Below are 25915 nucleotides of genomic sequence, written 5' to 3'. Positions count from 1 at the left end.
TTGTGATTTCACTTCTGGACAGTAGTACAATTCCTTTTAGTTTTGATTTTTGTTGTTTTAAATCCTCCATTTGTAGAAAAATAAAAGAAATAGTTTTTGATATGACAAGGGCATTTTATATCTATGAGTTTTACAGCAATAATATGGTGTCATAAAATATGCAGATGTTTGCAGTAAAAACCATAATTTTGTCTTTAGAAAGTTTTCTTACTGTAAATGTTATCTGTTCATTGTCATCTGGTGAGATAGAATATGAATGGATGCAAATCCTGCTGAACTGCAAATCTCACAGAGAAGTCAATAGGCTCTTTATGATATATTGCTATGTTTTTATTTATTTCCATATTCAGTAAAATGTATTTTAAATTTATGAATAAATCAGATATACAATTTGGAATATATAGAAAATGATTTATTTTTAAACGCTAGCTGTTTAAAATAGGATATTCAGACCATCATAATCAAACATGAAAATAATGATCTCTGATCAACAGCTGTTGATATTTCACAAAAGAAATTTCTCTAGTCATGCATGCAGCTTGAACAAGCAAATGAAAATAGATATTTTAACAGAAAATAAATGGGTATCCATTCTATTAAAATCTGAGATGTTCCCATAATTGTATTTTGTATGCATGTACTGTATTTTCCAACAAATACTACACAACCTCCATCAGATAGTTGGCTTGGTTTGTTTGACTACAAGTATTCAGGACATGGGTGTTCCTTTATTTGCATGACAAAAAATACAAAAGCCAAAACAAAACACAAAGTGAATTACTAACCAAATGCTTCATTTTCTGACATGGACTTCTGGATGGACCTAGGAAGAGATAAAAAGAATAGAGAGTCATCAATTCTCAATAGTTTCCACCTAGTTCTTCTAACAATTGAACAAAGGTTTTAGTCTGCTATCTTTGAATGGAATTTGTACACTCTAACAATGGAGCTTTGTGATAAAATAGGCTATACCCTACAAAAATTAATACCATAATAAATTTGCCATAGGACTCTACATCATTTATCATACGGCTAACCCTAATTGAATGAGAAAATTAGACTCAAACTGAGCTTAATTTTCTTCGCATCTATTATTCATTGCCAAGCATGTACCTAACAGGGGGAGCATGACTCATTCAGGTTGCACACCATTCACAAATAATTGACTTACATTATTCATTATATGTAATAAGTGGGTGAGTCAGCTATTATACACACAAATTCAAAGATCTGGATTGCTCAGCAATCACTGCCCTAGAGGAGACAAGTGTGACCCCTCTCTGCCCCTCAAAATCCCCCTAAAAGCATTGTTTTTAAACATCAGCCCAAATTTGTTTCAGCAGTAGTTGGGTAGAGGTGCTCATATGGCACATAAGATTCCACACTAGGAACAGATCTACCCTTTCCTTCATCCCTGTCATTGTCTCCACCGCCAGCACTTGGTGCAGCACTTCTGGTACACAGTGGCTGTTCTCCAGTGTCAGCAATGAAGCGCTATTGACTACTACTGCTATTGCCCTGCCCCTTATAGCATGGCTATCTCCCTCTGTTAATCCAGGAGAATGCAGGGGTTTCAATAAAGTAATTGGATGCAAAACAGAACAAGACTCTTACATATTTAAGATAGTTGTACAGAAAAGGGAATTTCAGAACTTTGCTATGAAATGCTTCTCAAAATGTAGTTTTGTATTTGCTTTATTTCTGCTGCTCTTTTAAACTATGTTGTTTAATTATTTTGTTTACATTGCAACTTAGGTTACACAGGAAGCTGCCTTACACCAAGTCAAATTATTGATCCTTCAAGCTTAATATTACCTACATGCCAAATCACTCTCTGGGATTTCCGACAGGAGTCTTTCCCAGCACTTCCTAGAGATGCAAAGAATAGTACCTAGGACCTTCTGCATGCAAAGTATGTGCTTTGGCACTAGGCTATAGATTAGGAACTTGTTGATGGGTATGGAGTAGTAATCCCTAAAATAAATATTCAGTGATAAGAAAGTTCTCTCTGCTGCACTACTCTTATAGATACAGAAGGTTCCCTCCCATCACCCCAGAAAAAAGTCACGCACCTCAGTCTATACCGTGCTGCTATTGTAGTACAGAGCATTAGACCAGGCACTATGCAACCAATTGCCTGAGAACAACTTATGCCAAAATTCAGCCCTGTTCTGGAATTAATGCAGGTTTCCCTCACATCAGGTACTTCTCCAAATCCTTGTAAAAACATTTTAAAAACCACTTAAGTGAACAGAATGCTTGTGGACTTCCGGGAAGGGTGACTTCGCTTGTGCCTGCTTTGGAGACGGGCTCCCGCCTCAAAAGAAGCTTATTCAGATATAAATCAGTCAGAACATTTTTTTTGACTGATGAAATTTCTCCCGGGCAGGGAGAAACGTAGGGATCAACCTCAAAAGCCTATTTTTGTTGGGAGGACTGGATTTCATTAATTTATGAGAAAAGGTCCAGCCAGCAATGCCGGACGGACTTCCGAACAAGCTCTATCTGATTAATGCGATACGTTTATCTTTTCTTCAAAGAGAAAACGGACTAACAGGCAAGCACCCTTCTTTCTATTCTTTTTTTTACTTGGTTTAAATTGTTGCAGCAAAAAGAGATTTGTCAAATGAGTCAGCTTTAAAGAACTTCTGGGTGAGCTAGAACTCTTCTCTGTTATTCACAAAATTAACAGCTTATCTCTGTTTCTATTGCAAAAAGCTGTCCTGGAAGTGCATTCTAAAGATATAAACAGAAGAGGGATTTCTATTCCGAGGAACATTATATTGTCTGGGACTATTCTTTTTGGTCTATTTTATTTTGACGAATCTGCTTCTTCACGACGCCACTAACTGTTTTGATGCTGGGAACTAAATTTGTTTTGTGTTCTTGAACATAGAGAGATAAGGCAGGCTGCTCTGTTTATACTGTGATGTCATCAAGCCTGGAATATTAACCCAATTGTTGCTGAAATAAGAAGTGGTTCTTCTTTATTTTTGTTTTGTTTTGTTTTTGTGGTTTTAAAAATGGCAATCAAGAAAGTGGCTGAGAATCTGGAAGTAATTATGTTTCAGAAAATAATGGATGAGATTGAGATAACGAAACAAACCCTGTGACAGGGCAGTAAGGAGCTGAAAATTGAACTGAGCAAAATGACGCAGGAGCTTAAAGAAATAGGGGATCCTGTGAGAGAGGAGAATGAGATCAGAGATGAGAAAAGAAAAAATAAAGGGAAGATACAAGCCCTGGAGATTGGAACAAATGTGGAATTGGAAAAAGATCTGGAGTTTATGGATATTAGAAATAAAATCTACTGTTTGGAATTTAACGTTATCTCTGAAGAAATTAATGAAGATATTAGAGATAAAGTTATCAATGGCTTGGATAATCTTCTGGACTGGAATGACGTGATGGAGCTTGATATAGAGAAAATCTATGGAATTAACTGCAGCCATGTGACAATGGAAAAACTCTCAAGAGATGAGCCAGTGCATTTTGTAAAAGAGAAGAACACAGATATGACTTTACAACAATATTTCAGCAACTTATTCAGAATGGATGGCAAGAAAATATTTGGGATAGAGGAAATTCCCATCAGACTCTTATTATATGACTATGGCTATGACAGCAAGATTATTATGGAATACTGATAATGGAAGATTGGACACTGAAATTACTGGACTTAACAGGACTATTGAAGATGGAAGATGGAATTAATATGGATAATGGAATAATGGCTATTGAAATTATTGGACCTAACAGATTTTGATGAGATGGATTAATCGATATGTTTATTTGGACTATGGTTATGACAATAAGATTATTATTATTATTAACGAGATGGATTAATCGACATGTTTATTTGGAGAAAAATTGATAGATATATTTCTTAAAGAATTGAAACCTCTCTTTGACTTTTTGTGGAAAGAATAAAGTAATGTTTATGAGATTTGATGATTAATTAAGATAACTACTGGAGGAAAGTGATTTTATAATATAATTTAAGAGACAGGATTGTTATATATTGTAGACCTACAACTGATTTGATCTGCGACAAATGGGAAGTCAACATTTTATTTTTTTGTTTAATCATTTTTGTTTTGTTTTGTTTTTTGTCTTTGAATGTTTTATGATTTTGTTTTGTATGTTTTATGAAAATTTGAATAAAAATTATTGTAAAAAAAAAAAAGTGAACAGAATGCTTGTAACTGGGGAAATGTACATCAACTAGTATTTCTGTCAACGGATTGCAGTTCTAATAAGACAAACAATCCTGTTTCCCTTCCTTCATCTTGAGTCTGAAGTTGTAAAATGTATTTTGTCTGTTGATAACAGTGATGGCCTAAATAGGGTTTAATGGAATCATCAGTCATACCAATCCAGGAATTCAGTTGGCCCAGTAGTTGAAGTGTCTGCAGGGCTGGCCCCACCATTAGGTAAAGTGAGGTGGCCATCTCAGGCAGCTGATTTGGCATGTCATGAAAGGCAACAAATTGTTATTTATTTAATTTATCAATTATTGTATTTTTTTTATTTACTGTATATCACTGCCAGGTAAAGAGAGAGGTACTTGGGGAAATTTCTGCCTCAGGTGCCAAGATAACTTGGCTGGCCTTGGATCCTGTGTGTCTTGAAGGGGAGATGGTGTCATTTGATGCTCCACCTCAAACAGCAAGATGTCTTGGGCTGACCTTGCATATTGGTCCCATATACACGGGTCTGTTGATAAGGTTGTTCTATTAGATATTTCAAAATAAGGTAGCAATGGAAGGTTCCCCAAAATTCTGTCACAAGCTCAAATTCTTCTGATCCAGCTCTTCAATACGCATACTAATCATTAGCACAAATCAAAAGATTGGCTCACACGCATCTTAGTCCAACTAAGCTGCTGTCACAGAAATGCCTGATAAAATACACTCTGGCTTGGTGGTTAATCCAAACCATTATGAAAACTAGTGTGCATTGGGGGGAAGAAAAATTCAAAAGAAGATCATCAGGTCAATGGTACAAGCATGCTCTGACTCAGGTTACCATTTAAGTCTTTCAGAAAAAAACAGACATATGGTTAACTCATGCTCAGATTAATGACTACTAACTATCTGAGTTTTCATGTCTCTGCTTCAGTTATTATAAAGAGAAAGATTTGTAAACACAATTGTGAAAAAAACCTAGTAATGTATCACAAGGTAAATGTAAATATTCAAACTGCAATAGGATTGTCACATATAGGGGAAAATCATAAACAATAAAAGGAATTGAGGCTAGACAAAACTGGAAGCTGTGCATAGAACATAGCATAAGTTATTTCCACTTACTGTCTTTCATTAGGGTGTTCTCAATATCAGAAAATTCCTTTGGGGGCAAAAAGAACTGGTTAGTTTCCAAATTTTTAAAACAATGAATGTTTTATTTATATATGTGTCTATAGATATATAGCATATATCTATCTGTCTATATCTATGTATGTATATGTGTGTGTAGACGCACACGCACACACATATACAGTGCCTTGCAAAAGTACTCAGACCCCCCTGACCAATGCTCTCATATTACTGAATTACAAATGGTACATTATAATTTTGTTCTGTATGATATTTTATTTTGAAACACTGAAACTTAAAATCAATTATTGTAAAGTGACATTGGTTTTATGTTGGGAAATGTTTGTAAGAAATATAAAAAACTGAAACATGTTGTTTGCATAAGTATTCAGCACCTGTGCTGTGGAAGCTCCCAGTTTACACAGATGAAACAAATTGCCCTATCGAGGCCACAATTACCTTACCATTGGCGTCCACCTGTAACCATTAAAGCTGCTGTCACATTGTCAGGATAAAAACCCCTCTGTTGAAGGATCATTGGTCAGTCTGTGGATCTGAAGGAAAATAAAGGATCTGAACAGGGCCAGCTCCAAAGGGTGGCCAGGTGGGGCCCTGGCTGAGGCCCCCACAGCCCATAGTGGCCCCTGAAGGGCCCCTCATTATGGTGGGGGAGTAGTGCTCCCCTTCCGCAGCAGGATCGCAGGGAGGGAGCTGCCCACCGGCTCGCCGGCCAGCACCTGCTTGCTCACTTGCCCACCCTCTGCCCCTGCTGGCTTCCTCGCTCACCCTCCCCTGCCTGCCTGCTTGCTCGCCCTCTCCCCCCACTCACTCACCCTCCCACCACTCACCCTGCTTGCTCTCCCCACCCCCCCACTCACTTTCTCGCTCACCCTCTGCTCCCACTGGCTCCCTTGCTCCCCCTCCCCCTTGCCCACTCACCCTCCCCCCACCTGCTCACTCACTCACCCTCTCCCCCTGCTCACTTACCCTTGCCCCGCCCCTGCTTGCCCTCCCCTGCCCCTGGCTCACTTGCTTGCCTGACTTCCTGCCCCCCCACCTGGTTGGTTGGTAGGTAGGTAGGTGGGGCGTGTGTCCATGCGTGCATGCACTAGGACAGGCTGGTGCCCAAGGGCCCTGGCATGCCCTGGATCTGAAGGAAGATGAAGATGCATTCTACAGAAGTGAGAGATAATATAATACAAATGCATAATTAAGAAAAGAATACAAAACAATATCGAAGTGTTTGGATATCCCAGTGAGCACGACTGGATCAAATCAGGAAGTGGAAGCTGCATCACACCACCCAGACACTTCCAAGAAAAGGCTGTACCTCAAAACTCAGTGCTCGAACAAGGAGGAGTCTTGTGAGAGAAGTCACAGAGAGGCCAACAATCACTTTGAAGGAGCTACAGAGTTCAGTGGCTGGGAGTAGATTAATGGTGCACCAGTCAACCATATCAAGAGCTCTGCATAATACTGGCCTGTTACCAGAACACTGGTAAGGGAGAGTGGCAAGAAAGAAGCCATTACTCAAAAACTACCATCTGAAAGCACATCTGGCATTTGCCAGAAAGCATGAGAGTGCCCCAGCTGTGATGTGGGAAAAGGTTTTGTGGTCAGATGAGACCAAGATAGAACTTTGTGGCCAAAACTCAAAGCGCTATGTGTGGCACAGACCTAACACTGTCCATGCCTCAAGACTCACTATCCCTACAGTGAAGTATGGTGGTAGCAGCGTCACGCTGTGGGGATGCCTCTCATCAACAGGGAATGAGCATCTTGTTAAAATCGAAGGAAGATTAGATGGAGCAAAATACAGGGAAATATTACAAGAGAACCTGCTTCAGTCCACTAAAAAACTGAAGCTTGGGAGGAAATTCACTTTTCAGCAGGACAATGATTCCAAACAACATTGGAGTGGCTCAAGAACAAAATGGTGAATGTCCTACAGTTGCCCAGTCAAAGTCCTGATCTCAATCCCATTGAGAATCTGTGGCACTCTTTGAAAATTTCAGTCCACAAGCGACATCCAACCAACCTGAATGACCTGGAGCAAATCTGCCAAGAAGAATCAGCCAAAATCCTCCGACAATGTCACCTTTGATTTTGGGTTTCAGTGTTTAAAAATAAAATATCATACAGAACAAAATTACAATGTACCATTTGTAATTCAGTAATATGAGAGTACTGGTCAGGGGTCTGATTACTTTTGCAAGACACTATATATACCTTTAAAAACTTGGATTTCTCCATTGATTTCTATTGGCAGCTATCATTTCCATCCCTGAACACATTTACAAACAATTTCTTAATGTGAACCAGAAAACTACCTATTCAGACAATTAAATGTGTCTCTCTGTATTATTTTATATATTATACTAGAACAGGGGTGGGGAACTTATGGCCATCCAGAAGTTGTTGGACTACAACTCCCATTATCTCTTCCATCCTTCCATCCATCTTATTTGCGGTCATTCACCATCCATACAGGTTCATTGTCTCTTAGCATTGGCCATGCAGTCCAACAATATCTTGAGGGCCACAGGTTCCCCATTCCTGTATTAGAGGGGCCCCCTAGATATGCAGAAGTACACAACTTTATAAATTAAAAGAAAGAGCACAGAAAACTGCTCCAACACTGCTCAGTGAGGACTAAGCATGCTCAGTGGTTTACAGGAGCTATTGACTATTGAGTACCTTTTGTAAAATGGCAATGGAATATTAGAGGAGGAGAAATTGGCTTGTGGAGCTCCTAACATGTTAGATCCAGATTGTCAGCATTTTGCGGGAGGGATTCAAGTGCATAGTGGCAGTTTACATTTGCGCAATGAATTCACTTAAAAAACAACTGACTTCTGGTGGTTAGGAAAGTGCATTGAAAAGTATGGCAAATGCATTGAAAAGTGTGGGATGAACAAATGTTTAATGGGAAGATGTATTACCACTGAGCACGCAAATCAGGATGAATTCAGATTTATTCTTTATTATACAGCCACAAGAGTGTCTGTATACTATAGTCAGCATAAACTTTTTGCATTCTGCAGTATTAAATCAAAAATACCCCCCATGCCATTCTGATGCTTCCCATCATTCATTCATTCATTCATTGGTGATCACTCGTGGCCGAGTAAGATTGTCTTCCAAGATAAAGTCTTTAACGGTGGGTCTGTAAGTGTCAGAAAATGGAAGTCTTGTCCGAATGAAGAAAATAAAAAAGAACACAAACTCTGGCAAAAGAAATGCAAGAAGACAATAAGGGATGCTAAAAAAGAATTTGAGGAGCACATTGCTAAGAACATAAAAACCAACAACAAAAAATTCTATAAATACATTCAAAGCAGGAGACCATCTAGGGAGACAATTGGACCCTTGGATGATAAGGGAGTCAAAGGTGTACTAAAGAACGATAAGGAGATTGCAGAGAAGCTAAATAAATTCTTTGCATCTGTCTTCACAGTGGAAGATATAGGGCAGATCCCTGAACCTGAACTAACATTTGCAGGAAGGGATTCTGAGGAACTGAGACAAATAGTGGTAACGAGAGAGGAAGTTCTAAGCTTAATGGACAATATAAAAACTGACAAATCACCGGGCCCGGATGGCATCCACCCGAGAGTTCTCAAAGAACTCAAAGGTGAAATTGCTGATCTGCTAACTAAAATATGTAACTTGTCCCTCGGGTCCTCCTCTGTGCCTGAGGACTGGAAAGTGGCAAATGTAACGCCAATCTTCAAAAAGGGATCCAGAGGGGATCCCGGAAATTACAGGCCAGTTAGCTTAACTTCTGTCCCTGGAACACTGGTAGAAAGTATGATTAAAGCTAGATTAACTAAGCACATAGAAGAACAAGCCTTGCTGAAGCAGAGCCAGCATGGCTTCTGCAAGGGAAAGTCCTGTCTCAGTAACCTATTAGAATCCTTTGAGAGTGTCAACAAGCATATAGATAGAGGTGATCCAGTGGACATAGTGTACTTAGACTTTCAAAAAGCGTTTGACAAGGTACCTCACCAAAGGCTTCTGAGGAAGCTTAGCAGTCATGGAATAAGAGGAGAGGTCCTCTTGTGGATAAGGAATTGGTTAAGAAGCAGAAAGCAGAGAGTAGGAATAAACGGACAGTTCTCCCAATGGAGGGCTGTAGAAAGTGGAGTCCCTCAAGGATCGGTATTGGGACCTGTACTTTTCAACTTGTTCATTAATGACCTAGAATTAGGAGTGAGCAGTGAAGTGGCCAAGTTTGCTGACGACACTAAATTGTTCAGGGTTGTTAAAACAAAAAGGGATTGCGAAGAGCTCCAAAAAGACCTCTCCAAACTGAGTGAATGGGCAGAAAAATGGCAAATGCAATTCAATATAAACAAGTGTAAAATTATGCATATTGGAGCAAACAATCTTAATTTCACATATACGCTCATGGGGTCTGAACTGGCGGTGACCGACCAGAAGAGAGACCTCGGGGTTGTAGTGGACAGCACGATGAAAATGTCGACCCAGTGTGCGGCAGCTGTGAAAAAGGCAAATTCCATGCTAGCAATAATTAGGAAAGGTATTGAAAATAAAACAGCCGATATCATAATGCCGTTGTATAAATCTATGGTGCGGCCGCATTTGGAATACTGTGTACAGTTCTGGTCGCCTCATCTCAAAAAGGATATTATAGAGTTGGAAAAGGTTCAGAGGAGGGCAACCAGAATGATCAAGGGGATGGAGCGACTCCCTTACGAGGAAAGGTTGCAGCATTCGGGGCTTTTTAGTTTAGAGAAAAGGCGGGTCAGAGGAGACATGATAGAAGTGTATAAATTATGCATGGCATTGAGAAAGTGGATAGAGAAAAGTTCTTCTCCCTCTCTCATAATACTAGAACTCGTGGACATTCAAAGAAGCTGAATGTTGGAAGATTCAGGACAGACAAAAGGAAGTACTTCTTTACTCAGCGCATAGTTAAACTATGGAATTTGCTCCCACAAGATGCAGTAATGGCCACCAGCTTGGATGGCTTTAAAAGAGGATTAGACAAATTCATGGAGGACAGGGCTATCAATGGCTACTAGCCGTGATGGCTGTGCTGTGCCACCCTAGTCAGAGGCAGCATGCTTCTGAAAACCAGTTGCCGGAAGCCTCAGGAGGGGAGAGTGTTCTTGCACTCGGGTCCTGCTTGCGGGCTTCCCCCAGGCACCTGGTTGGCCACTGTGAGAACAGGATGCTGGACTAGATGGGCCACTGGCCTGATCCAGCAGGCTCTTCTTATGTTCTTATGTTCTTATTGTGGAGGCCAATTCTGGATCCACACAGCCTCCCACAGTGAGGACATAGGTTTCCAGATGGAAGATGGTCACGATGAGGATTTGCTTGACGTGCCTTCTGCTTAGCTCGTTTGTCCCTTTCGCCCTGTACTTGTGCTTCTTTAAAGTCCATAGCACCTTTGATAATGGCCGACCTCCAACTGGGAAGCTCATGGGCCAAGGCTTCCCAGTTCTTGATGCTTATGTTACATTTTTTTAGACTAGCATTGAGAACATCTTTAAACCTCTTTTGCTGTCCACCAATATTCCATTTTCCATCCTTAAGTTGGGAGTAAAGTAGCTGCTTTGGAAGACGGTGATCAGGCATTCGAACAACATGGCCGGTCCATGCTTCCCATAAGCTCATTTCAAAACAAAACCTTACAAAATTTATAGTCCTGAACTCAGAAACGCTTGCTTAACAACTCTGTAAATTTTCATGGTGATACACAAAACAGTCAGAGAGAATCCAGAGTTCAAAGTGTAAAAAGAGAGAGAAAAAGCCCCAGAGCCCTTTTGGACTTTTTTCTCTGAGTTCTCATAATCTGTTGAAATTAATTAAAAATCAATCATGTTCACAGAGGATCTGTACTTCTATTACTGACCTTGCCCCATACTCTGACCTTCATCTTCTGCAGTTTAAAAGTTTAAAAAGTGCCTGGCTGATGCTTAATTAATTTAAGAAATTTTGGCTTGAACTCAATGATAATGTCGGGCATGCTCAGTAAGAACCTACTGTCAGTAAAAGCCAGACTAACAGCTGCTTGGCTTGCCTAATAAGGGAGCCACATCCACACCAGACCTTTATTTCACTTTAGACAGTCATGGCTTCCCCCAAAGAATCCTGGGAAGTGTAGTTTATGAAGGGTCCTGAGAGGAGGGTCCTATTCCCCTGACAGAGCTCCAGTGGCCAGAGTGGTTTAATCATCAGCTGCTCCGATTGACGCTCTGTGAGGAGAACAGGGCATCTCCTAGCAACTCTCAACACCTTCACTAACTACACTTCCCAGGATTCTTTGGAAGAAGCCATGACTATCTAAAGGGAAATAAAGGTCTGGTGTGGATGTGGCCAGGGACAGCTTTTGTTTAAATTTGGGTGGGAGGCTACATGTGCCTGCTGTAGAATAAAAAAAAAGGGAGGAAATGCTGAAAAGCAATGATACTGTTCACAATGCTTTCCTTTTGGAATGGAAAGGGGCTTCCCTCTGCCCAGTGCCCACCCATCCAATCTCCTCTGCTCCCTCTCTTCTCCCCTTTCCTGCCCTCCTCCTCCCCTCCCTGCCCTTCTCCCAGGCCAGTTTCACCTATCCTAAGCATGATTACACAGGGGTAAATCCCACTGAACTCAATATGCAAATGATCAAATCTGCCCTCCCCTCCTCCTCCCTCCTATCCCCTCCCTCTTGCCCCTTCCCTCCCCCTTTCTTCACCCCTCCCATCCCCTGCCAATCTCCTCCTTCCCCTCCCCTCCACTCTCCCCCTTCCTCCTTCATGGTCAGTTTTACCTATCCTAGGAGACCAGTGTTTGAATCCCCACACTGGCATGAAGCTCAATGGGTGATCTTGGGCCAGTCACTGCCTCTCTGCCTCAGAGGAAGGCAATGGTAAACCACCTCTGAATTCCGCTTATCATGGAAACCCTATTGGAGGCAGTCCATTTCATTTTCAAGCATGATTGCATGGGAGTGAATCCCATTGAACTAAATGAGCATGCAAATGATCAAACCTGCCCTCCCCTCCTCCTCCTTCCCATCACCTCCCTTTTGTCCCTTCCTTCCCCTTTCCATCATCCCTCCCCTTCCAATCCCCTCCTTCCCCTTGCCTCTCCTTCTGCTCCCCTCTCCTCCCTTTCTCTTTTCTTCTACTCTCCCCTCCCACTCCTCCCCCCCATGGTCAGTTTTACCTATCCTAGCCATGATTGCATGGGAGTAAATCCCACTGAACTCAATAAGCATGCAAATGATCAGACCTGCCTTTCCTCTCCTTCCCCTTTCCTCTCCTTCCCCTCTCCTCTCCCTTCCTCCTCCCTTCTTCCTCCCCTCCCTTCTTCCTTCTTCCTTCTCCCCTGCCCACTCCAGCCCTCCCTCCCTCTCCTCCTCCTCCTCCTCCTCCTCCCCAGTCAGTTTTACATATGCAAAGTATGATTGCATGGGAGTAAATCCCACTGAACTCAATAAGCATGCAAATGATCAGACCTGCCTTTCCTCCCCCTCTCCTTTCCCTTCCTCCTCCCTTCTTCTTCCCCCCATCCTCTTCCTTTTTCCTCCTCCCCTGCACACTCCAGGCCTCCCTCCCCATGGTCAGTTTTACCTATCCTAAGCATGATTGCACAGGAGTAAATCCTACTGAACTCAATAAGCGTGCAAATGATCAAACCTTTCCTCCTCCACCCCCTCCTGCCTGCTCCCCATCCCCTCCTCCCTTTCACCATCCCCTGTGGTTAGTTACACAGGAAGTGGATTGGACTGTGAAAGACCAACGCAAATTTTGTTTGCATTTTGCCAAGTTTTTAGTGCAGTACAGTATCTCAGAGAGGAGATCAGGTCTCCTGCTCCCCTGGTGCATTCACTATAGCTGCCCAATTTCCCTGCTTTTTAAAGTTTGATAGAAATATCTGGTTGCTTAAACAGCAAGGTTTTTTGCCTATTAGTGAATTATTAATTAAATTTATATTCCACCCTTCCTACCAAAGGAGATCATGGGTGGCAGATGAGTAGAATCAATGATAATTTTCATATGTCTTGAAACAAATCAGAATGGATGCTCAATAAAGACCAAGCATAATCTAACCTCTGTGCAAGCTTTGAGCAAGCAAATCAGGATAAACTTTCAATAAACAGATGATCTGGAGTAGCCCTCATAGTACCTTGGACGAAGGCATGGCTGTGAAGGAACATTCTTAAGAGATGGGTATACATTGCAGCATATTATTACACAACCCATTTGTCATACATGAATGAATGAATGAAAGAATGAAACTTTATTTTTACCCCACCCTTTTTCCAAACTGGAACTCAGGGCGGCTTACAAATAAAACTACATGTAGTTAAAAGCATACAAAAACATACAATTAAAATACAATTAAACTATACACAACCTTAAAACCATGAAACAGGCACTTAAAATGTTAAATTTTTTTTAAATAATACATATAATAGCATAAAACAATAAAACAAACCTTGTAGAGCCCAATCCTAAACACCTTCTATCCCAAAAGCCTGTCGGGATAAAAAAGTCTTTACTTGCCAACGGAAGGATGGTAAGGAGGGGGCCATTTGTGCCTCCCTAGGAAGGGAGTTCCAGAACCTAGGACCAGCCACAGAGAAGGCCCTATCTCGTGTCTCCACCAATTGCGCTCGCGAAGGTGTTGGGACTGAGATCTCAGGGCCCGGGCAGGCTCATATAGGGAGATACGGTCTGACAAATAGCCTGGACCTAGGCCATATAGGGATTTATAGGTGAAAACCAGCACTTTGAATTGTGACTGGAAACAGACTGGCAGCCAGTGGAGCTGTTGTAACAAGGGAGTTGTATAAAACTTGTTCCTCATCACAATGAGATTCTAAGAAAAATTCTTCAGAGTTCTATTTATTTATTATTTTCTTACTTATTTGTTAAATTTATATTCTGCCCTTCCTCCTAGAAGGAGCCCAGAGCAGCAGCCAAAACTCTAAAAACTTTCTAAAACATCTGAAAAACACAAGACTTTAGAACGTATTAAAATAAAACATCTTTTAAATGTCTTTAAAAGAAAAGCTTTTTAAAAATCTAAAAAAGTAATTCCAACACAGATGCAGACTGGGATAAGATCACTACATCAAAGGCTTGTTGAAAGAGAGAATCCCTATGGCTTTTGGAATAAAGTTGCACTCCCTTGAAAGCATGAGGTTACAATGTTCAGATGGCAACTGACAGGATTTAAAATCAGAATCCAAGTAGGCTCAGTTAATAAGCTGAGAACTGCATATGAGGTGTAGGCCTAATAACTCTCATGCTAGAAACATCATACAGGAGATTACACATTGTCCTTTGGCCTAAGCAGCATCTTTCCATAGGGCACATTGCTGAAACGTCACCACTAATCTCGTTTTCCATTTCTATAAACTATTTTATAAATAACCATATTGATTCTGCAGTTAAGCAGAATGACACAGCAGAGAGCCTTTATTTTTAGTTAACTACTGTAGTAAACATTCCTAAAACAAAAATGCAGAGATCCAACAAGATATTTATGTCTCTCATTAAAAATAGGCTGAAGGTGAGCAATTTAAACAATTTAGTATTCTTTTTTTTTCCAAAGAAGAATTTTAATCAGAGGTACATAAAAAGATTGTTGTTGTTCTTATGTGCCTTCAAGTCAATTACGACTTATAGCGACCCTATGAATGAATGACCTCCAAGAGCATCTGTCATGAACCACCCTGAACAGATCTTGTAAGTTCAGGTCTGTGGCTTCCTGTATGGAATCAATCCATCTCTTGTTTGGCCTTCCTCTTTTTCTACTCCCTTCTGTTTTTCCCAGCATTATGGTCTTTTCTAGTGAATCATGTCTTCTCATGATGTGTCCAAAGTATGATAACCTCAGTTTCATCATTTTAGCTTCTAGTGACAGTTCTGGTTTGATTTGTTCTAACACCCAATTATTTGTCTTTTTCACAGTCCATGGTATCTGCAAAGCTCTCCTCCAGCACAACATTTCAAATGAGTTGATTTTTCTCTTATCTGCCTTTTTCACTGTCATACTTTCACACCCATAAATAGAGATCGGGAATACCATGGTCTGAATGATCCTGACTTTAGTGTTCAGCAGGGGCGTCACTACCGGGTTGCGGGGGGTGCGGATTGCACCTGGGTGACACCACGAGGGGGGTGACACCCAGAGCCGCACCCCCACACTCTCGCTAGTGATGCTGCTGCCCCCCGGCACCCGGTCCGGTGCGCGCCGAAAGCAGGCGCCTGCTAGCTGGTGGTGAAGCCTGGATGGGCCTTCCACCAGCAGCGTGGAGCGTGGCGAGCGCACATGCGAGACCAGCCACCCCTGTCCATGCCCCTGGGAGGGTGTGCGCCGGAGGGTGCGTGCCGGAGGTCCGCACCCCCCCCGCACTCCCGCTAGTGACGTCGCTGGTGTTCAGTGATACATCTTTGCATTTGAAGACCTTTTCTAGTTCTCTCACAGCTGCCCTACCCAGTCCTAGCCTTCTTCTGATTTCTTGACTATTGTCTCCATTTTGATTAATGACTGTGCCAAGATATTGATAATCCTTGACAAGTTCAATGTCCTCATTGTCAACTTGAAAGTTACATAAATCTTCTGTTGTCATTACTTCAGTCTTTTTGACGTTCAGCTGTAGTCCTGCTTTTGTGCTTTCCTCTTTAACTATCATCAGCATTCAGTTCAAATCATTACTGGTTTCTGCTAGTAGTATGGTATCGTCTGCATATCTTAAATTATTTATGTTTCTCCCTCCAATTTTCACACCTTCTTCATCTTGGTCCAATCCCACTTTCCGTATGATATGTTCTGCATATAGATTAAACAAATAGGGTGATAAAATACACCCCTGTGTCACACCCTTTCCTATTGGGAACCAATCGGTTTCTCCATATTCTGTCCTTACAGTAGCCTCTTGTCCAGAGTATAGGTTGCACATCAGGACAATCAGATGCTGTGGCACCCCCATTTCTTTGCATTCTATAGTTTTTCATGATCCACACAGTCAAAGGCTTTACTGTAGTCTATAAAGCACAGGGTGATTTTCTTCTGAAATTCCTTGCTCCGTTCCATTATCCAACATATGTCTGACATATGATCTCTGGTACCCCTTCCCTTTCTAAATCCAGCTTGGACGTCTGGCATTTCTTGCTCCATATATGGTAAGAGCCTTTGTTGTAGAATCTTGAGCATTACTTTACTTGCATGGGATATTAAGGCAATAGTTTAATAATTACTGCATTCTCTGGGATCCCCTTTCTTTGGAACTGGGATGTATATTGAACACTTCCAGTCTGTGGGCCATTATTTAGTTTTCCATATTTGTTGACAAATGTTTGTCAAATTTGGACAGATTCAGTCTCAGTAGCTTGTAGCAAATCTAGTGGTATGCCATCTGTTCCTGGTGATTTGTTTCTTCCAAGTATTTTAAGAGCAGCTTTCACCTCACATTCTAAAATTTCTGGTTCTTCATCATATGGTTCCTCCGTGAATGAATCTTTCATCCTGGCATCTCTTTTATATAATTCTTCAGTGTATTGCTTCCATCTTCCTTTTATTTCATCTCGGTCAGTCAGTGTGTTCCCATTAATTATTCAACTTCCCTACTTGTGGTTTAAATTTCCCTTTCGTTTCTCTAATCTTTTGGAATAGGGCTCTTGTTCTACCCTTCTTGTTGTCCTTTTCTATTTCTATACAATAACTATTGTATTAGTTTTCTTTGTCCCTATGTACTAGTCATTGTATAGTTGCATTTAGGGTTCTGACCGTGTTTCTATCTCCTTTTGCTTTTTCTTTCCTTCTCTCTTTAACCATTTGAAGAGTTTCTTCAGTCATCCATTGAGGTCTTTCTCTCTTTTTAACTAGAGGTATTGCCTTTTTGCATTCTTCCCTGATCATGTCTCTGACTTCAGTATGGACAAAACTAGGCTGGAGTGAACCAGAGTCTGTCTCAATCTAAGATAGATTCACATATTTTTAAAAAATGTGGCTAATGTGATAGGCCAGATTGTATACTCTAGAGTTTCAAAACATGATGACTTGCATATTCTAACTGTGCAAGCTTCTCTGATTTGTGTAACATTCCTAATTCTGAGTGGAAGGACTATTTAAAGTGTCTTGCTGCTGTTGGTGGGCTGCCCACAGCAGGTTGCCACCAAAGAGTCACCCCATGCTCCTTTGTTGCAGGTCCCAGTTGTCAGAATTGAAAATTTGGCTTCATTAGCAGTTCAGGGGGTGGGGGACGGTGAATAATGCCATGGAATTATATTGGGTACCTACCAGTACGTGACCCAAATACAGGTGGTGCTTTATTTCAGAGGAACTGATCCTGGCAGTATAGCAAACAGTGGGTTTAAATGCTCATTCAGAAAACAGTGGCAAAGATAAAGTCTGTGTATCTCGGCTGTCACTCATGCCAACACTTTAATGTTAGAAACATACACTAATATGGTAACCTGATTTCCAAGAGATAGCTGAAATAGGTTCATAATAATACCACACTCAGTTTGGAAATAACATCTGTTGATTCATACTGCATATAATCAATATCTTGCATGTTTTTTTCTTTAAAATAATATTGCTGCTAAACATTGCACAGATGGTTTGTAGTTAGGTTTTATTGGAAATAGATAAGAAGGGCTTCACAAGCTCAATTTCCAAAGTAACTAGGGAAGTGAATGGAATTAAATCATGCAAGCATTTAAAATATTGCATTGATTTTTTCCTCTTCTGATTGAAGTATTCTTTGTTTGTTTTTATAGCTATATTTGCTAGACTATGGCACAATCTAGTAATACATTTTGCATGCAGAGTTGCATGTAGGAAAATCAGGCTTCTTTGCATACAGCTGAGGCAGATGGAGACACACTTATATCTAGCCCCATTAATCGCTGAGCATGGATAGTAATGTGCATGGATAGCACATGATTACAACTGGAACTGGGCATTTGCCTACCATGATCATTCTCATATAGTTGTCTTTAAAAGTATTACATTTAAAAATGTTCAAAATTAAACCTAATTCAAGAAAGATAGCTAAGAGATTACTAATCTGGAAAAAAATCCCAAGAAGACTTGATATACCACATATGCTTTGGTAAATGTCTAGAAATATTTGTTTCTTATTGGAGTTTACTAACTTTGGGATCAAGAAATGAACAGTGCAATCCTATATATGCTTACTGTGTTCAGTGGGGTTTGTTTAGGGTTTCAGTCTAAGTCCTGAAGTGGTATACTTAACCCCTGTTCTTCTGGCCAACTACAATTAGAAGGAAGGCTGAAAAGATAGAATGTGTCACTAAATTAGCCTCCTTCATTTGTTATTTGCATGAAGAAGCAAAGCGTGTAGAAAAAGGCTGCAGAGCCTCACCTGTGGTCCTTCCTGTGATGATGCTAAGATCTATGTATTAACATAGAAGTCTGAGGCAAGGAAGTTTTCGTGTACAGAACAGTACATGTATGCTGGTGTCACCAGATCTTAGAAATGTGTTTGTATGGGGGTTTATGCATAGAGGTCTATGCCCAAAGGCTTCTCTGCCTCAGACATCCCTGTTAATGTGGAGGTGGGGCTGGAAGAAACCATGTATCTTTGGGGATGGTGCAAAAGGTACAGCGCCACGGTCCATCTGAACACTTTTTCCTTTTACACTAGTAATGTGTGAAGAAGGCTAGTGCAGAAGTGAAATAGGAAATGAGTACCAAGTGGAGATAATGGATACATTTGCAGACTCTTCAAACAGGGAATCTCCCAAAATCATGCATGAAAGAGAGATGCTTGTTATGCCCAATGGGAAATGGCCATGCTTGGTTGGAACTTTTATATCTCATAAGGGAGAATGGAATGTTTTGTGCACACAGGGTCCTAGATTCTGGCTTTCATCTGAATTCAATTGTCTTTTATGAAGTGGCAAGGCTTGTTTGAATACATTGCTTTTAATGTTTTCAGGGATATCCTAATTTTAAAAAGGCTGTACTTGTAGGTCTGTGTTTCAAACTTCACATTTAAGCATTCATAACAGTTCAAAAGCAGTCAGAATGTTTCAAGACAGAATGACATTGCCTCACTTACCAACGACTGAGATCTTTCTGGAGGTCCACATTTCATAGAGGCACTTTCTGGGATGTTAGCTCTGCTGGTCATGCAAATGGTTTCATGTGGTTCTTGATTTTCTTTAATTGGTTCATATAAGCTGTCCATGGAACCTTCCTAAAATTCAAGAACATCATAACTGTCATATTAAGTCAATTCATGCAGTTCTTCCCCTTTCTGATGTTTTCAGGAAAGCAACTATCCCTTATTTCTAGTTCAGGAACTATCCCTTATTTCTAGTTCAGGAAACAGCATGCCAAACAGCTATATAACAGAAGTTCTGTGGAATTTCTAGGGCAATAAAATAAACCAAAGGTTCAAAGAAATCCATAGTTAGTTTTCCCCCCAACTATTTTGATTTTAGTATTTATCTTAAACACTTGCACTTATGTTGTTACTCATGGGAAGTCCTGATTGTGCCCAGGACTGGGGATTGAGAAAAGGAGGTGTTGAGGATATTAAAGTAAGGGGAAACATGGCCAGTTGCATCACTGTCCTTGGTATGTCCCACTTGTCTAGCTGATGACATGGCAGGGAACTCATCCAGAGGAAGGACACAGTAGAGGTGGATTCAGGACTGTCCCTACCATTAGGCAAAGAACCTTGAACTAAGTCCGGTAGCTAATAGATAGCCAGTGCAATTCTTTCAACAGCAGGGTGACATGTTGGCAATACCCTGCCCCAGTGAGCAGTCTTGCTGCCGCATTTTGCACCAGCTGCAGCTTCCAGACCAACCTCAAGGGTAGTCCCACATAGAGTGCATTACAGTAATCCAACCTAGAGATTACCAGTGCATGGACAACAGTGGTCAGGCTATTCCGGTCCAGAAACGGCCACAGATGTCTGGTAAACTGGTAAAAGGCACTCCTAGCCACTGAGGTCACCTGGGCCTGTAGCAATAGAGATGGATCCAGGAGCATCCCCAGACTACAGACCTGCTCTTTCAGAGGGAGTATAACCCCATCCAAAGCTGGCAACTGACCAATTATCCAAACTCGGTAACCACCAACCCACAGCATCTCCATCTTGCTAGGATTCAGGCTCAGTTTATTGGCCCTCATCCAGCCCACCACCGAGTCCAGGCAGCAGTCCAGGGCTTGCTCCAAATCTCCTGATGACCACTCCCAAGGGCTTCATATGGATGTTAAACAGTATGGGGTATAAGATGGTACCCTGCAGCACCCTATAGCACAACTGCCAGGGAGCCAAAAGACAAGCACCCAATGCTATTCTCTGAAAATGACCCTGGAGATAGGATCAGAACCACTGTAAAACAGTGCCTCCAATATCCATCTCACCAAGTCAGCCCAGAAGGATACCATGGTCAATGGTATCAAAAGCCGCCAAGAGATCAAGTAAGAATAACAGGGTTGCACTCTCCCTGTCCTCCCAATAAAGCTCATAAATCAGGGCGACCAAGGCCAATTCACTCCCATAACCAGACTTGAACCCAGACTGGATGGGTCAATATAATCTGTTCATCCAAGATGACTTGAAATTGCTGCACCACAACCCTCTCAATCACCTTCCCTAAGAAAAGGGTATTAGCAACTGGTAGGTAGTTGTTGCAAACCAATGGGTCCAGGGTGGGCTTTTTCAGGAGCAGTCGGATCATCGCCTCTTGCAGGGCAGCTGGAACTACTCCCTTCTGCAACAATGCGTTGACCATACCCTGGATCCACTCGGTCAACCCCCCTCGGCAAGCTTTAATAAGCCAAGAAGGGCAAGGGTTGAAAGGACACATTGCTGGCCGCATTGTCACAAGCACCTTGTCCACGTCATCAGGCCACATCAGGTCACACAATTAAATGTGTGCTAAACTTTTGGCTGGATCACACCCTTGAAATTGTGGTTTTATTCTTTCAGTTAGCGTACCTATCCAGTTGAAGAAATTTTCTTGCCTTGTACAGGATGCTGCTCTAAGTCTTCCAGTGCAAACGGAGGTTTCTGTTGTTAAGAAATAGAACTGGCCTGCCTGTTCACAATATCTAAGTGGTATGTACAATACACAAATTCTGGAAAGTACCCTGTGGCACATTACATACAGTTACTTGAAAAAGAAAAAATACAATCCAAGGTTGGACACCAATGCTTTATTTCAAATTAAAATTTATTCAATTTATTTGGTAGGGGAATTTATCTGAGCCAATAACCCAAACTAAACATCCCTCTTTGGGGAAATAGGTTGAAGAGGACCTGGCAAAAACATCTCTTGGATCGTGTAGCACGTACAGTCCCTTGCAGGGGCAAAATGGCTCAGTAATCCCCGATTCTACAGTTATATCTGCCTCTCCTGTAGTGAAATGGAAACTTTCACTGATAGGTATAAAGGCAAGCATTCTTCTATGATATGAAATGCTTCTTCTATGATATTCCTTCCAAGGGAAATACATCAAGCCCTCTTGATCCTTAGTTTGTTTAGGAAATCAGTAAGAGCAATCACTTCCATGGGGTTTGAAGCCATCTTAAGGTGCATTACTAGATTCTTGATGTGACCTCTAAGCTGACTTCTTCGTATTCTTACTTTGTTGATTTGTTTAATGTACTTACCACTGTAATTTATCATGTTTTATACGTTATTTTATGATTTATACAATAGCTGATTATAAATCTAAAAATAAAAACAAAATACTTGCATGTATTGCTCTAGATCAAAATGTCATTATTTTCTGAATTTATTTATTTTCAACAAATAATATATTCAATTGATTTTCCAGAGTATTTGTTTATTTATTTATTTATATCCCGCTCTTTCTGCCAGTAGGAGCCCAGGGCGGCAGAGTAGAAGCATAACTGCGCATAAAGAGGTAAGAAAAACTGTTTCTTGAAATAATTACATTCTGCTTCCACCATGCCAAAAGAAGCATTCAGTCTTTAAAGACCAAACAATACAGCACATATAATAAAATATCTTCTATGAAAAGGGCTGCATTTTACAATAGTGCTTACTACAAGAGTGTGCAGTCTATGTTTTAAAAGCTCATGACATTTATACTGTGATCACTAAGGTTTTTTTTACTAGGTCATGATGTAGCCGCATAAGTCTCAATATTTAAAAACATCCCGATAGAAATGGAATTCAAATTGTTTCTTGAATACATGCTACAAAGATAAGTTGTTTTGTCTTCAAGAATAAAAAATAGCTCCATGTTAATCATTAAGAAAAAAACAATCAGCTCCACATCTACCAGACAAAATACTTCTAAATCAAGCTCCTACCATACCTACTTTTATTTTAGGGTGTTTTTTAAAAACAACAACAATGATTTGTTTCCTTTGCTGCTTTATATTCCCTTTGTTTTCTGGCCATGAGTTTCATACTGTATATCCAACAGTTCTTTTTTCAACACCTTTAATCTCTGTCACCTGACTAAAGCTTACATTTACAAAATCAGTTCACGAAATCAGATAGAGTAAAGGAAAGACTTACCAGTGAAAAACAGAAAAGATTCATTTTGCTATGAAGACAAATTTTTGCAGCATTTACAAATATTATCCTGTTCCAAGGAATTCCAGCCACAGAATGCAGCTCCTTCTTGTCCTTCCCAGCTGTTTGAACATTTATCCCTAGAGATTAGGGCAAGATAAAATCCCTGCAATAATCCACTGGAATCCCAGCCCATTATCAGATGAGACAAGATTGCCTGGGCCAGCACAAGTAGTTCCTTAAATTAATGAACAACGTTTACTAACAAAACCAGACCATAGAAAGAGATGACAAAATAAGGTCCAGGTGTGTTTCTAATTTGGTCAGAATAGTGCATTTTTATGATTCAAAGGCAAGACTAACTAGTTTTGTAAGTGTCTACAACTACATGACCAATGCTACATTTCAAACAGGGTGCCACCATTCTTCTGGCAGGGCTTCAGAAAGGCAGACATTCAACAGGTGCAGTAGCACATTGCATGTGGAAGAAATCACCATCTATCCAGCTTTTGCCCACCATGCAGTTTTTACAGACAAAAGGGTCTTGCCAGAAGATAAAATTACAATCCTAACTACAAATAGTGTGTAAAATAGATCAGATACTGTTAGACAGTCTTACATCTAAAGCAGTGGTGAGTTGTGGTGGGACTCTATAGAAAAGTTACATCCCTTTGCAAAGCCATCAAAGCTGTCATTGAACTTGTATCAAAGGAAGAGGGCTGAAATAACATGAAAGCCTCTATCAGGGGTGCTGTTAGGGGGTAGCCCAGAGAGTCAAGTCTCCGGTCTTTTGTCCTGCCTCTTCTACCCCTTTCAAAAACCCCTTTTTTTAAAAAAAAGCTTTGCTTACAGGGCAGCCATCTGTGCTGCAAAGTGCAATGTTAGTAAAGCCCTGGCCCCCACCATCTTCATTTACCCAGAGGCACTGTATACATTTATGCAAATTTGTTCCATGGCCCTGTGCCCCAAAACATTACCTAGCAGTGTCCTTGGCTCTGTGTTACTTGGAGAAAAATGTGGGATGCTGTGAGCAGTCCTATTGGTAAGACTTTCATAGAAAGACCCATCTACTGTGTCTTTATCAGATGGCTGACTCAAATGAGTGATGCTTCACTTTACCTCCATGCCAGGAAATCTTCAACAAAATGTCAGCAGCAGAGCAAGAAAAACAGGTGGCAATTTGACCCAGGTGGCTTGTTTTAAAAAAGGAGAGTATGAAGTTTCATACTCTATGAAGACTTTTTTTTAAAAAAAGTAAAATTGACAGCACAATCCTAGACCTGTTTACTTAGATGTGACTTTGTTCAATGAGCTTACTGCAGAGTATTGCAACCTCAGTGAAGTAACGATAATTCCAGAAAATTAGCTTTCTACAAAAAGCCACTTGAATGGCTTGGAATCCTAAAAACAAAAAGTGTATTGGGTGGTAGGGCAGAATAGGATTACAAACTGACCAAAGCCCTTGTTCAGGAGTTATATCACCTGGGCAGAGCAATGTGTGAGCATGGCCATGCCAACTAACCGCATCCCTGATGTCATGCACACTGACTAGTCCAACACCCTGGTGGCCACATTTATAGCTGTACATGTGAAGGCCATCTCTGTGCAATTGATCACACTGTCCACATGGACATCAGGGGGTGAGGATTACATGGAGGATACATAGGGTTGCCCTAAGTCGTAGTTGACTTGGAGGCACATAACAACAACAACAAGGCTATCAATGGCTATTAGCCATGATGGTTATGCTCTCCCTCCATGGTTGGATGCAGCATGCTTCTGAATATCAGTGACTGGAAACTGCAGGGGGAGGGGGAGAGTGTTGTTGTGCTCAGGTTCTGTTTGTGGGCTTCCCATAGGCATCTGGTTGGCCACTGTGCAAACAGGCTGCTGGACTAGATGGGCCACTGGCCTGATCCAGCTGGCTCTTCTTATGCTCTTATGTGAGGCTTGTCACCACATGTGAATCAGAGATGGGAGCAAATTGTGCCCTGTCAATTCCACATTCTCATTTTTCCATTCCGGGCCTGGCAACCAAGAGGTCTTCTGTATCTTTAAAAGTTGTGCAGGGGGAAGGAAGAATTCCACCTTGTGGTTTTTGTCGTTACAGTGTTGCAAGAACACCTGCACTTGGCTGACTTTCTCTTCTCCTAAAGCTACAGGATAAGTCTCAGGCCATGAACCTGGCAACCCTATCTAAATGTCCTCTTCTATAAAACATTTCAGTTAATGCAGACAGTATCAGGTCTGAGGGCTTAGAACATTCTGTTCCCAAATGCAAGCATACAGCCACTAACCCTGATCTACATACTGCTAAACTATTTAGAATGGACCCATGCAAGTCTGACTCTTAAATGTGATTGATTTTTTTTTAAAAAAATCCATTTTCATTTAAACAGTCTTTTATATTTCTTCTTCTACTCAGCAACTATTTATTTATTTATTTATTACATTTATATACAGCCCCATAGCTGAAGCTCTGTGGGCGGTTTACAGCAATTAAAAACAATAAAAACAAATATACAAATTTTAAAACACAAAAAACAATTTAGAAACACAGAGATATGCACATTCGCGCACAGGCTTCCTCTTGAGAGTGCAAAGGGCAGGATCTCTTAGAGCCAGAGGGCAAGCCTTCTGGACGTTTTCCAGTCTTAGAGCCTGCTGGAACAGCAGCTTCTCACTTGTTCTACTGGAAAGGTGGTGGCGGAGCAGCCCTGCAGCCCTGGTGGGGAGAATGGGTGCACGCACACCCCGAGCTGGGCTTCACTTCAGGATTTTTAAAAATTGTCTTTTTAATTTGTGTCATGACAGACACAGCCTCCTTAGTCACTGGACAAGTCAGGGCAAATGTGCAACAAAAGTCTCATCATCTGGAAGAGCCCCCAAGAGTTTTTTCACTCAACTTTCCCTGAGTGAGGGGGGATTTTTCATGATCACAGCCACCCTGTAAAGTGATCCTGAACAAAACAGCCTGTACAGGTAGTATGACCCTTAAAGAGTTAAATATTGTTCTTAGAATTTATTACTCGCCCTTCACCCAAAGATCCCAGAGCAGGTTACAACAATTTAAAAACACACCTTTTAAAA

General features: G+C 41.0%; 1 protein-coding gene across 1 annotated transcript in view; it reads right to left on the bottom strand.

The window, feature by feature from the left end:
* Nucleotides 1-23938, bottom strand: part of SAMSN1 (SAM domain, SH3 domain and nuclear localization signals 1) — a 153134-nt gene extending 129196 nt beyond the window's left edge. Inside the window, exons 1-5 of the mRNA XM_061629497.1 lie at nt 23803-23938; nt 22829-22965; nt 19378-19515; nt 5313-5349; nt 786-823 (exon numbers count right to left, since the gene is read on the bottom strand). Coding sequence (XP_061485481.1) covers nt 786-807 — 22 coding nt within the window. The 5' untranslated portion in view covers nt 808-823; nt 5313-5349; nt 19378-19515; nt 22829-22965; nt 23803-23938. The remainder of the gene's footprint in view (nt 1-785; nt 824-5312; nt 5350-19377; nt 19516-22828; nt 22966-23802) is intronic.
* Nucleotides 23939-25915: the final 1977 nt, after the last annotated feature.

Source organism: Rhineura floridana, chromosome 5 (genome assembly GCF_030035675.1).
Source record: "Rhineura floridana isolate rRhiFlo1 chromosome 5, rRhiFlo1.hap2, whole genome shotgun sequence".
Classification (NCBI taxonomy): Eukaryota; Metazoa; Chordata; class Lepidosauria; order Squamata; family Rhineuridae; genus Rhineura; species Rhineura floridana.
Note: the sequence above shows the minus strand (reverse complement) of the source record. Positions and strands in the feature narration are given on the sequence as shown.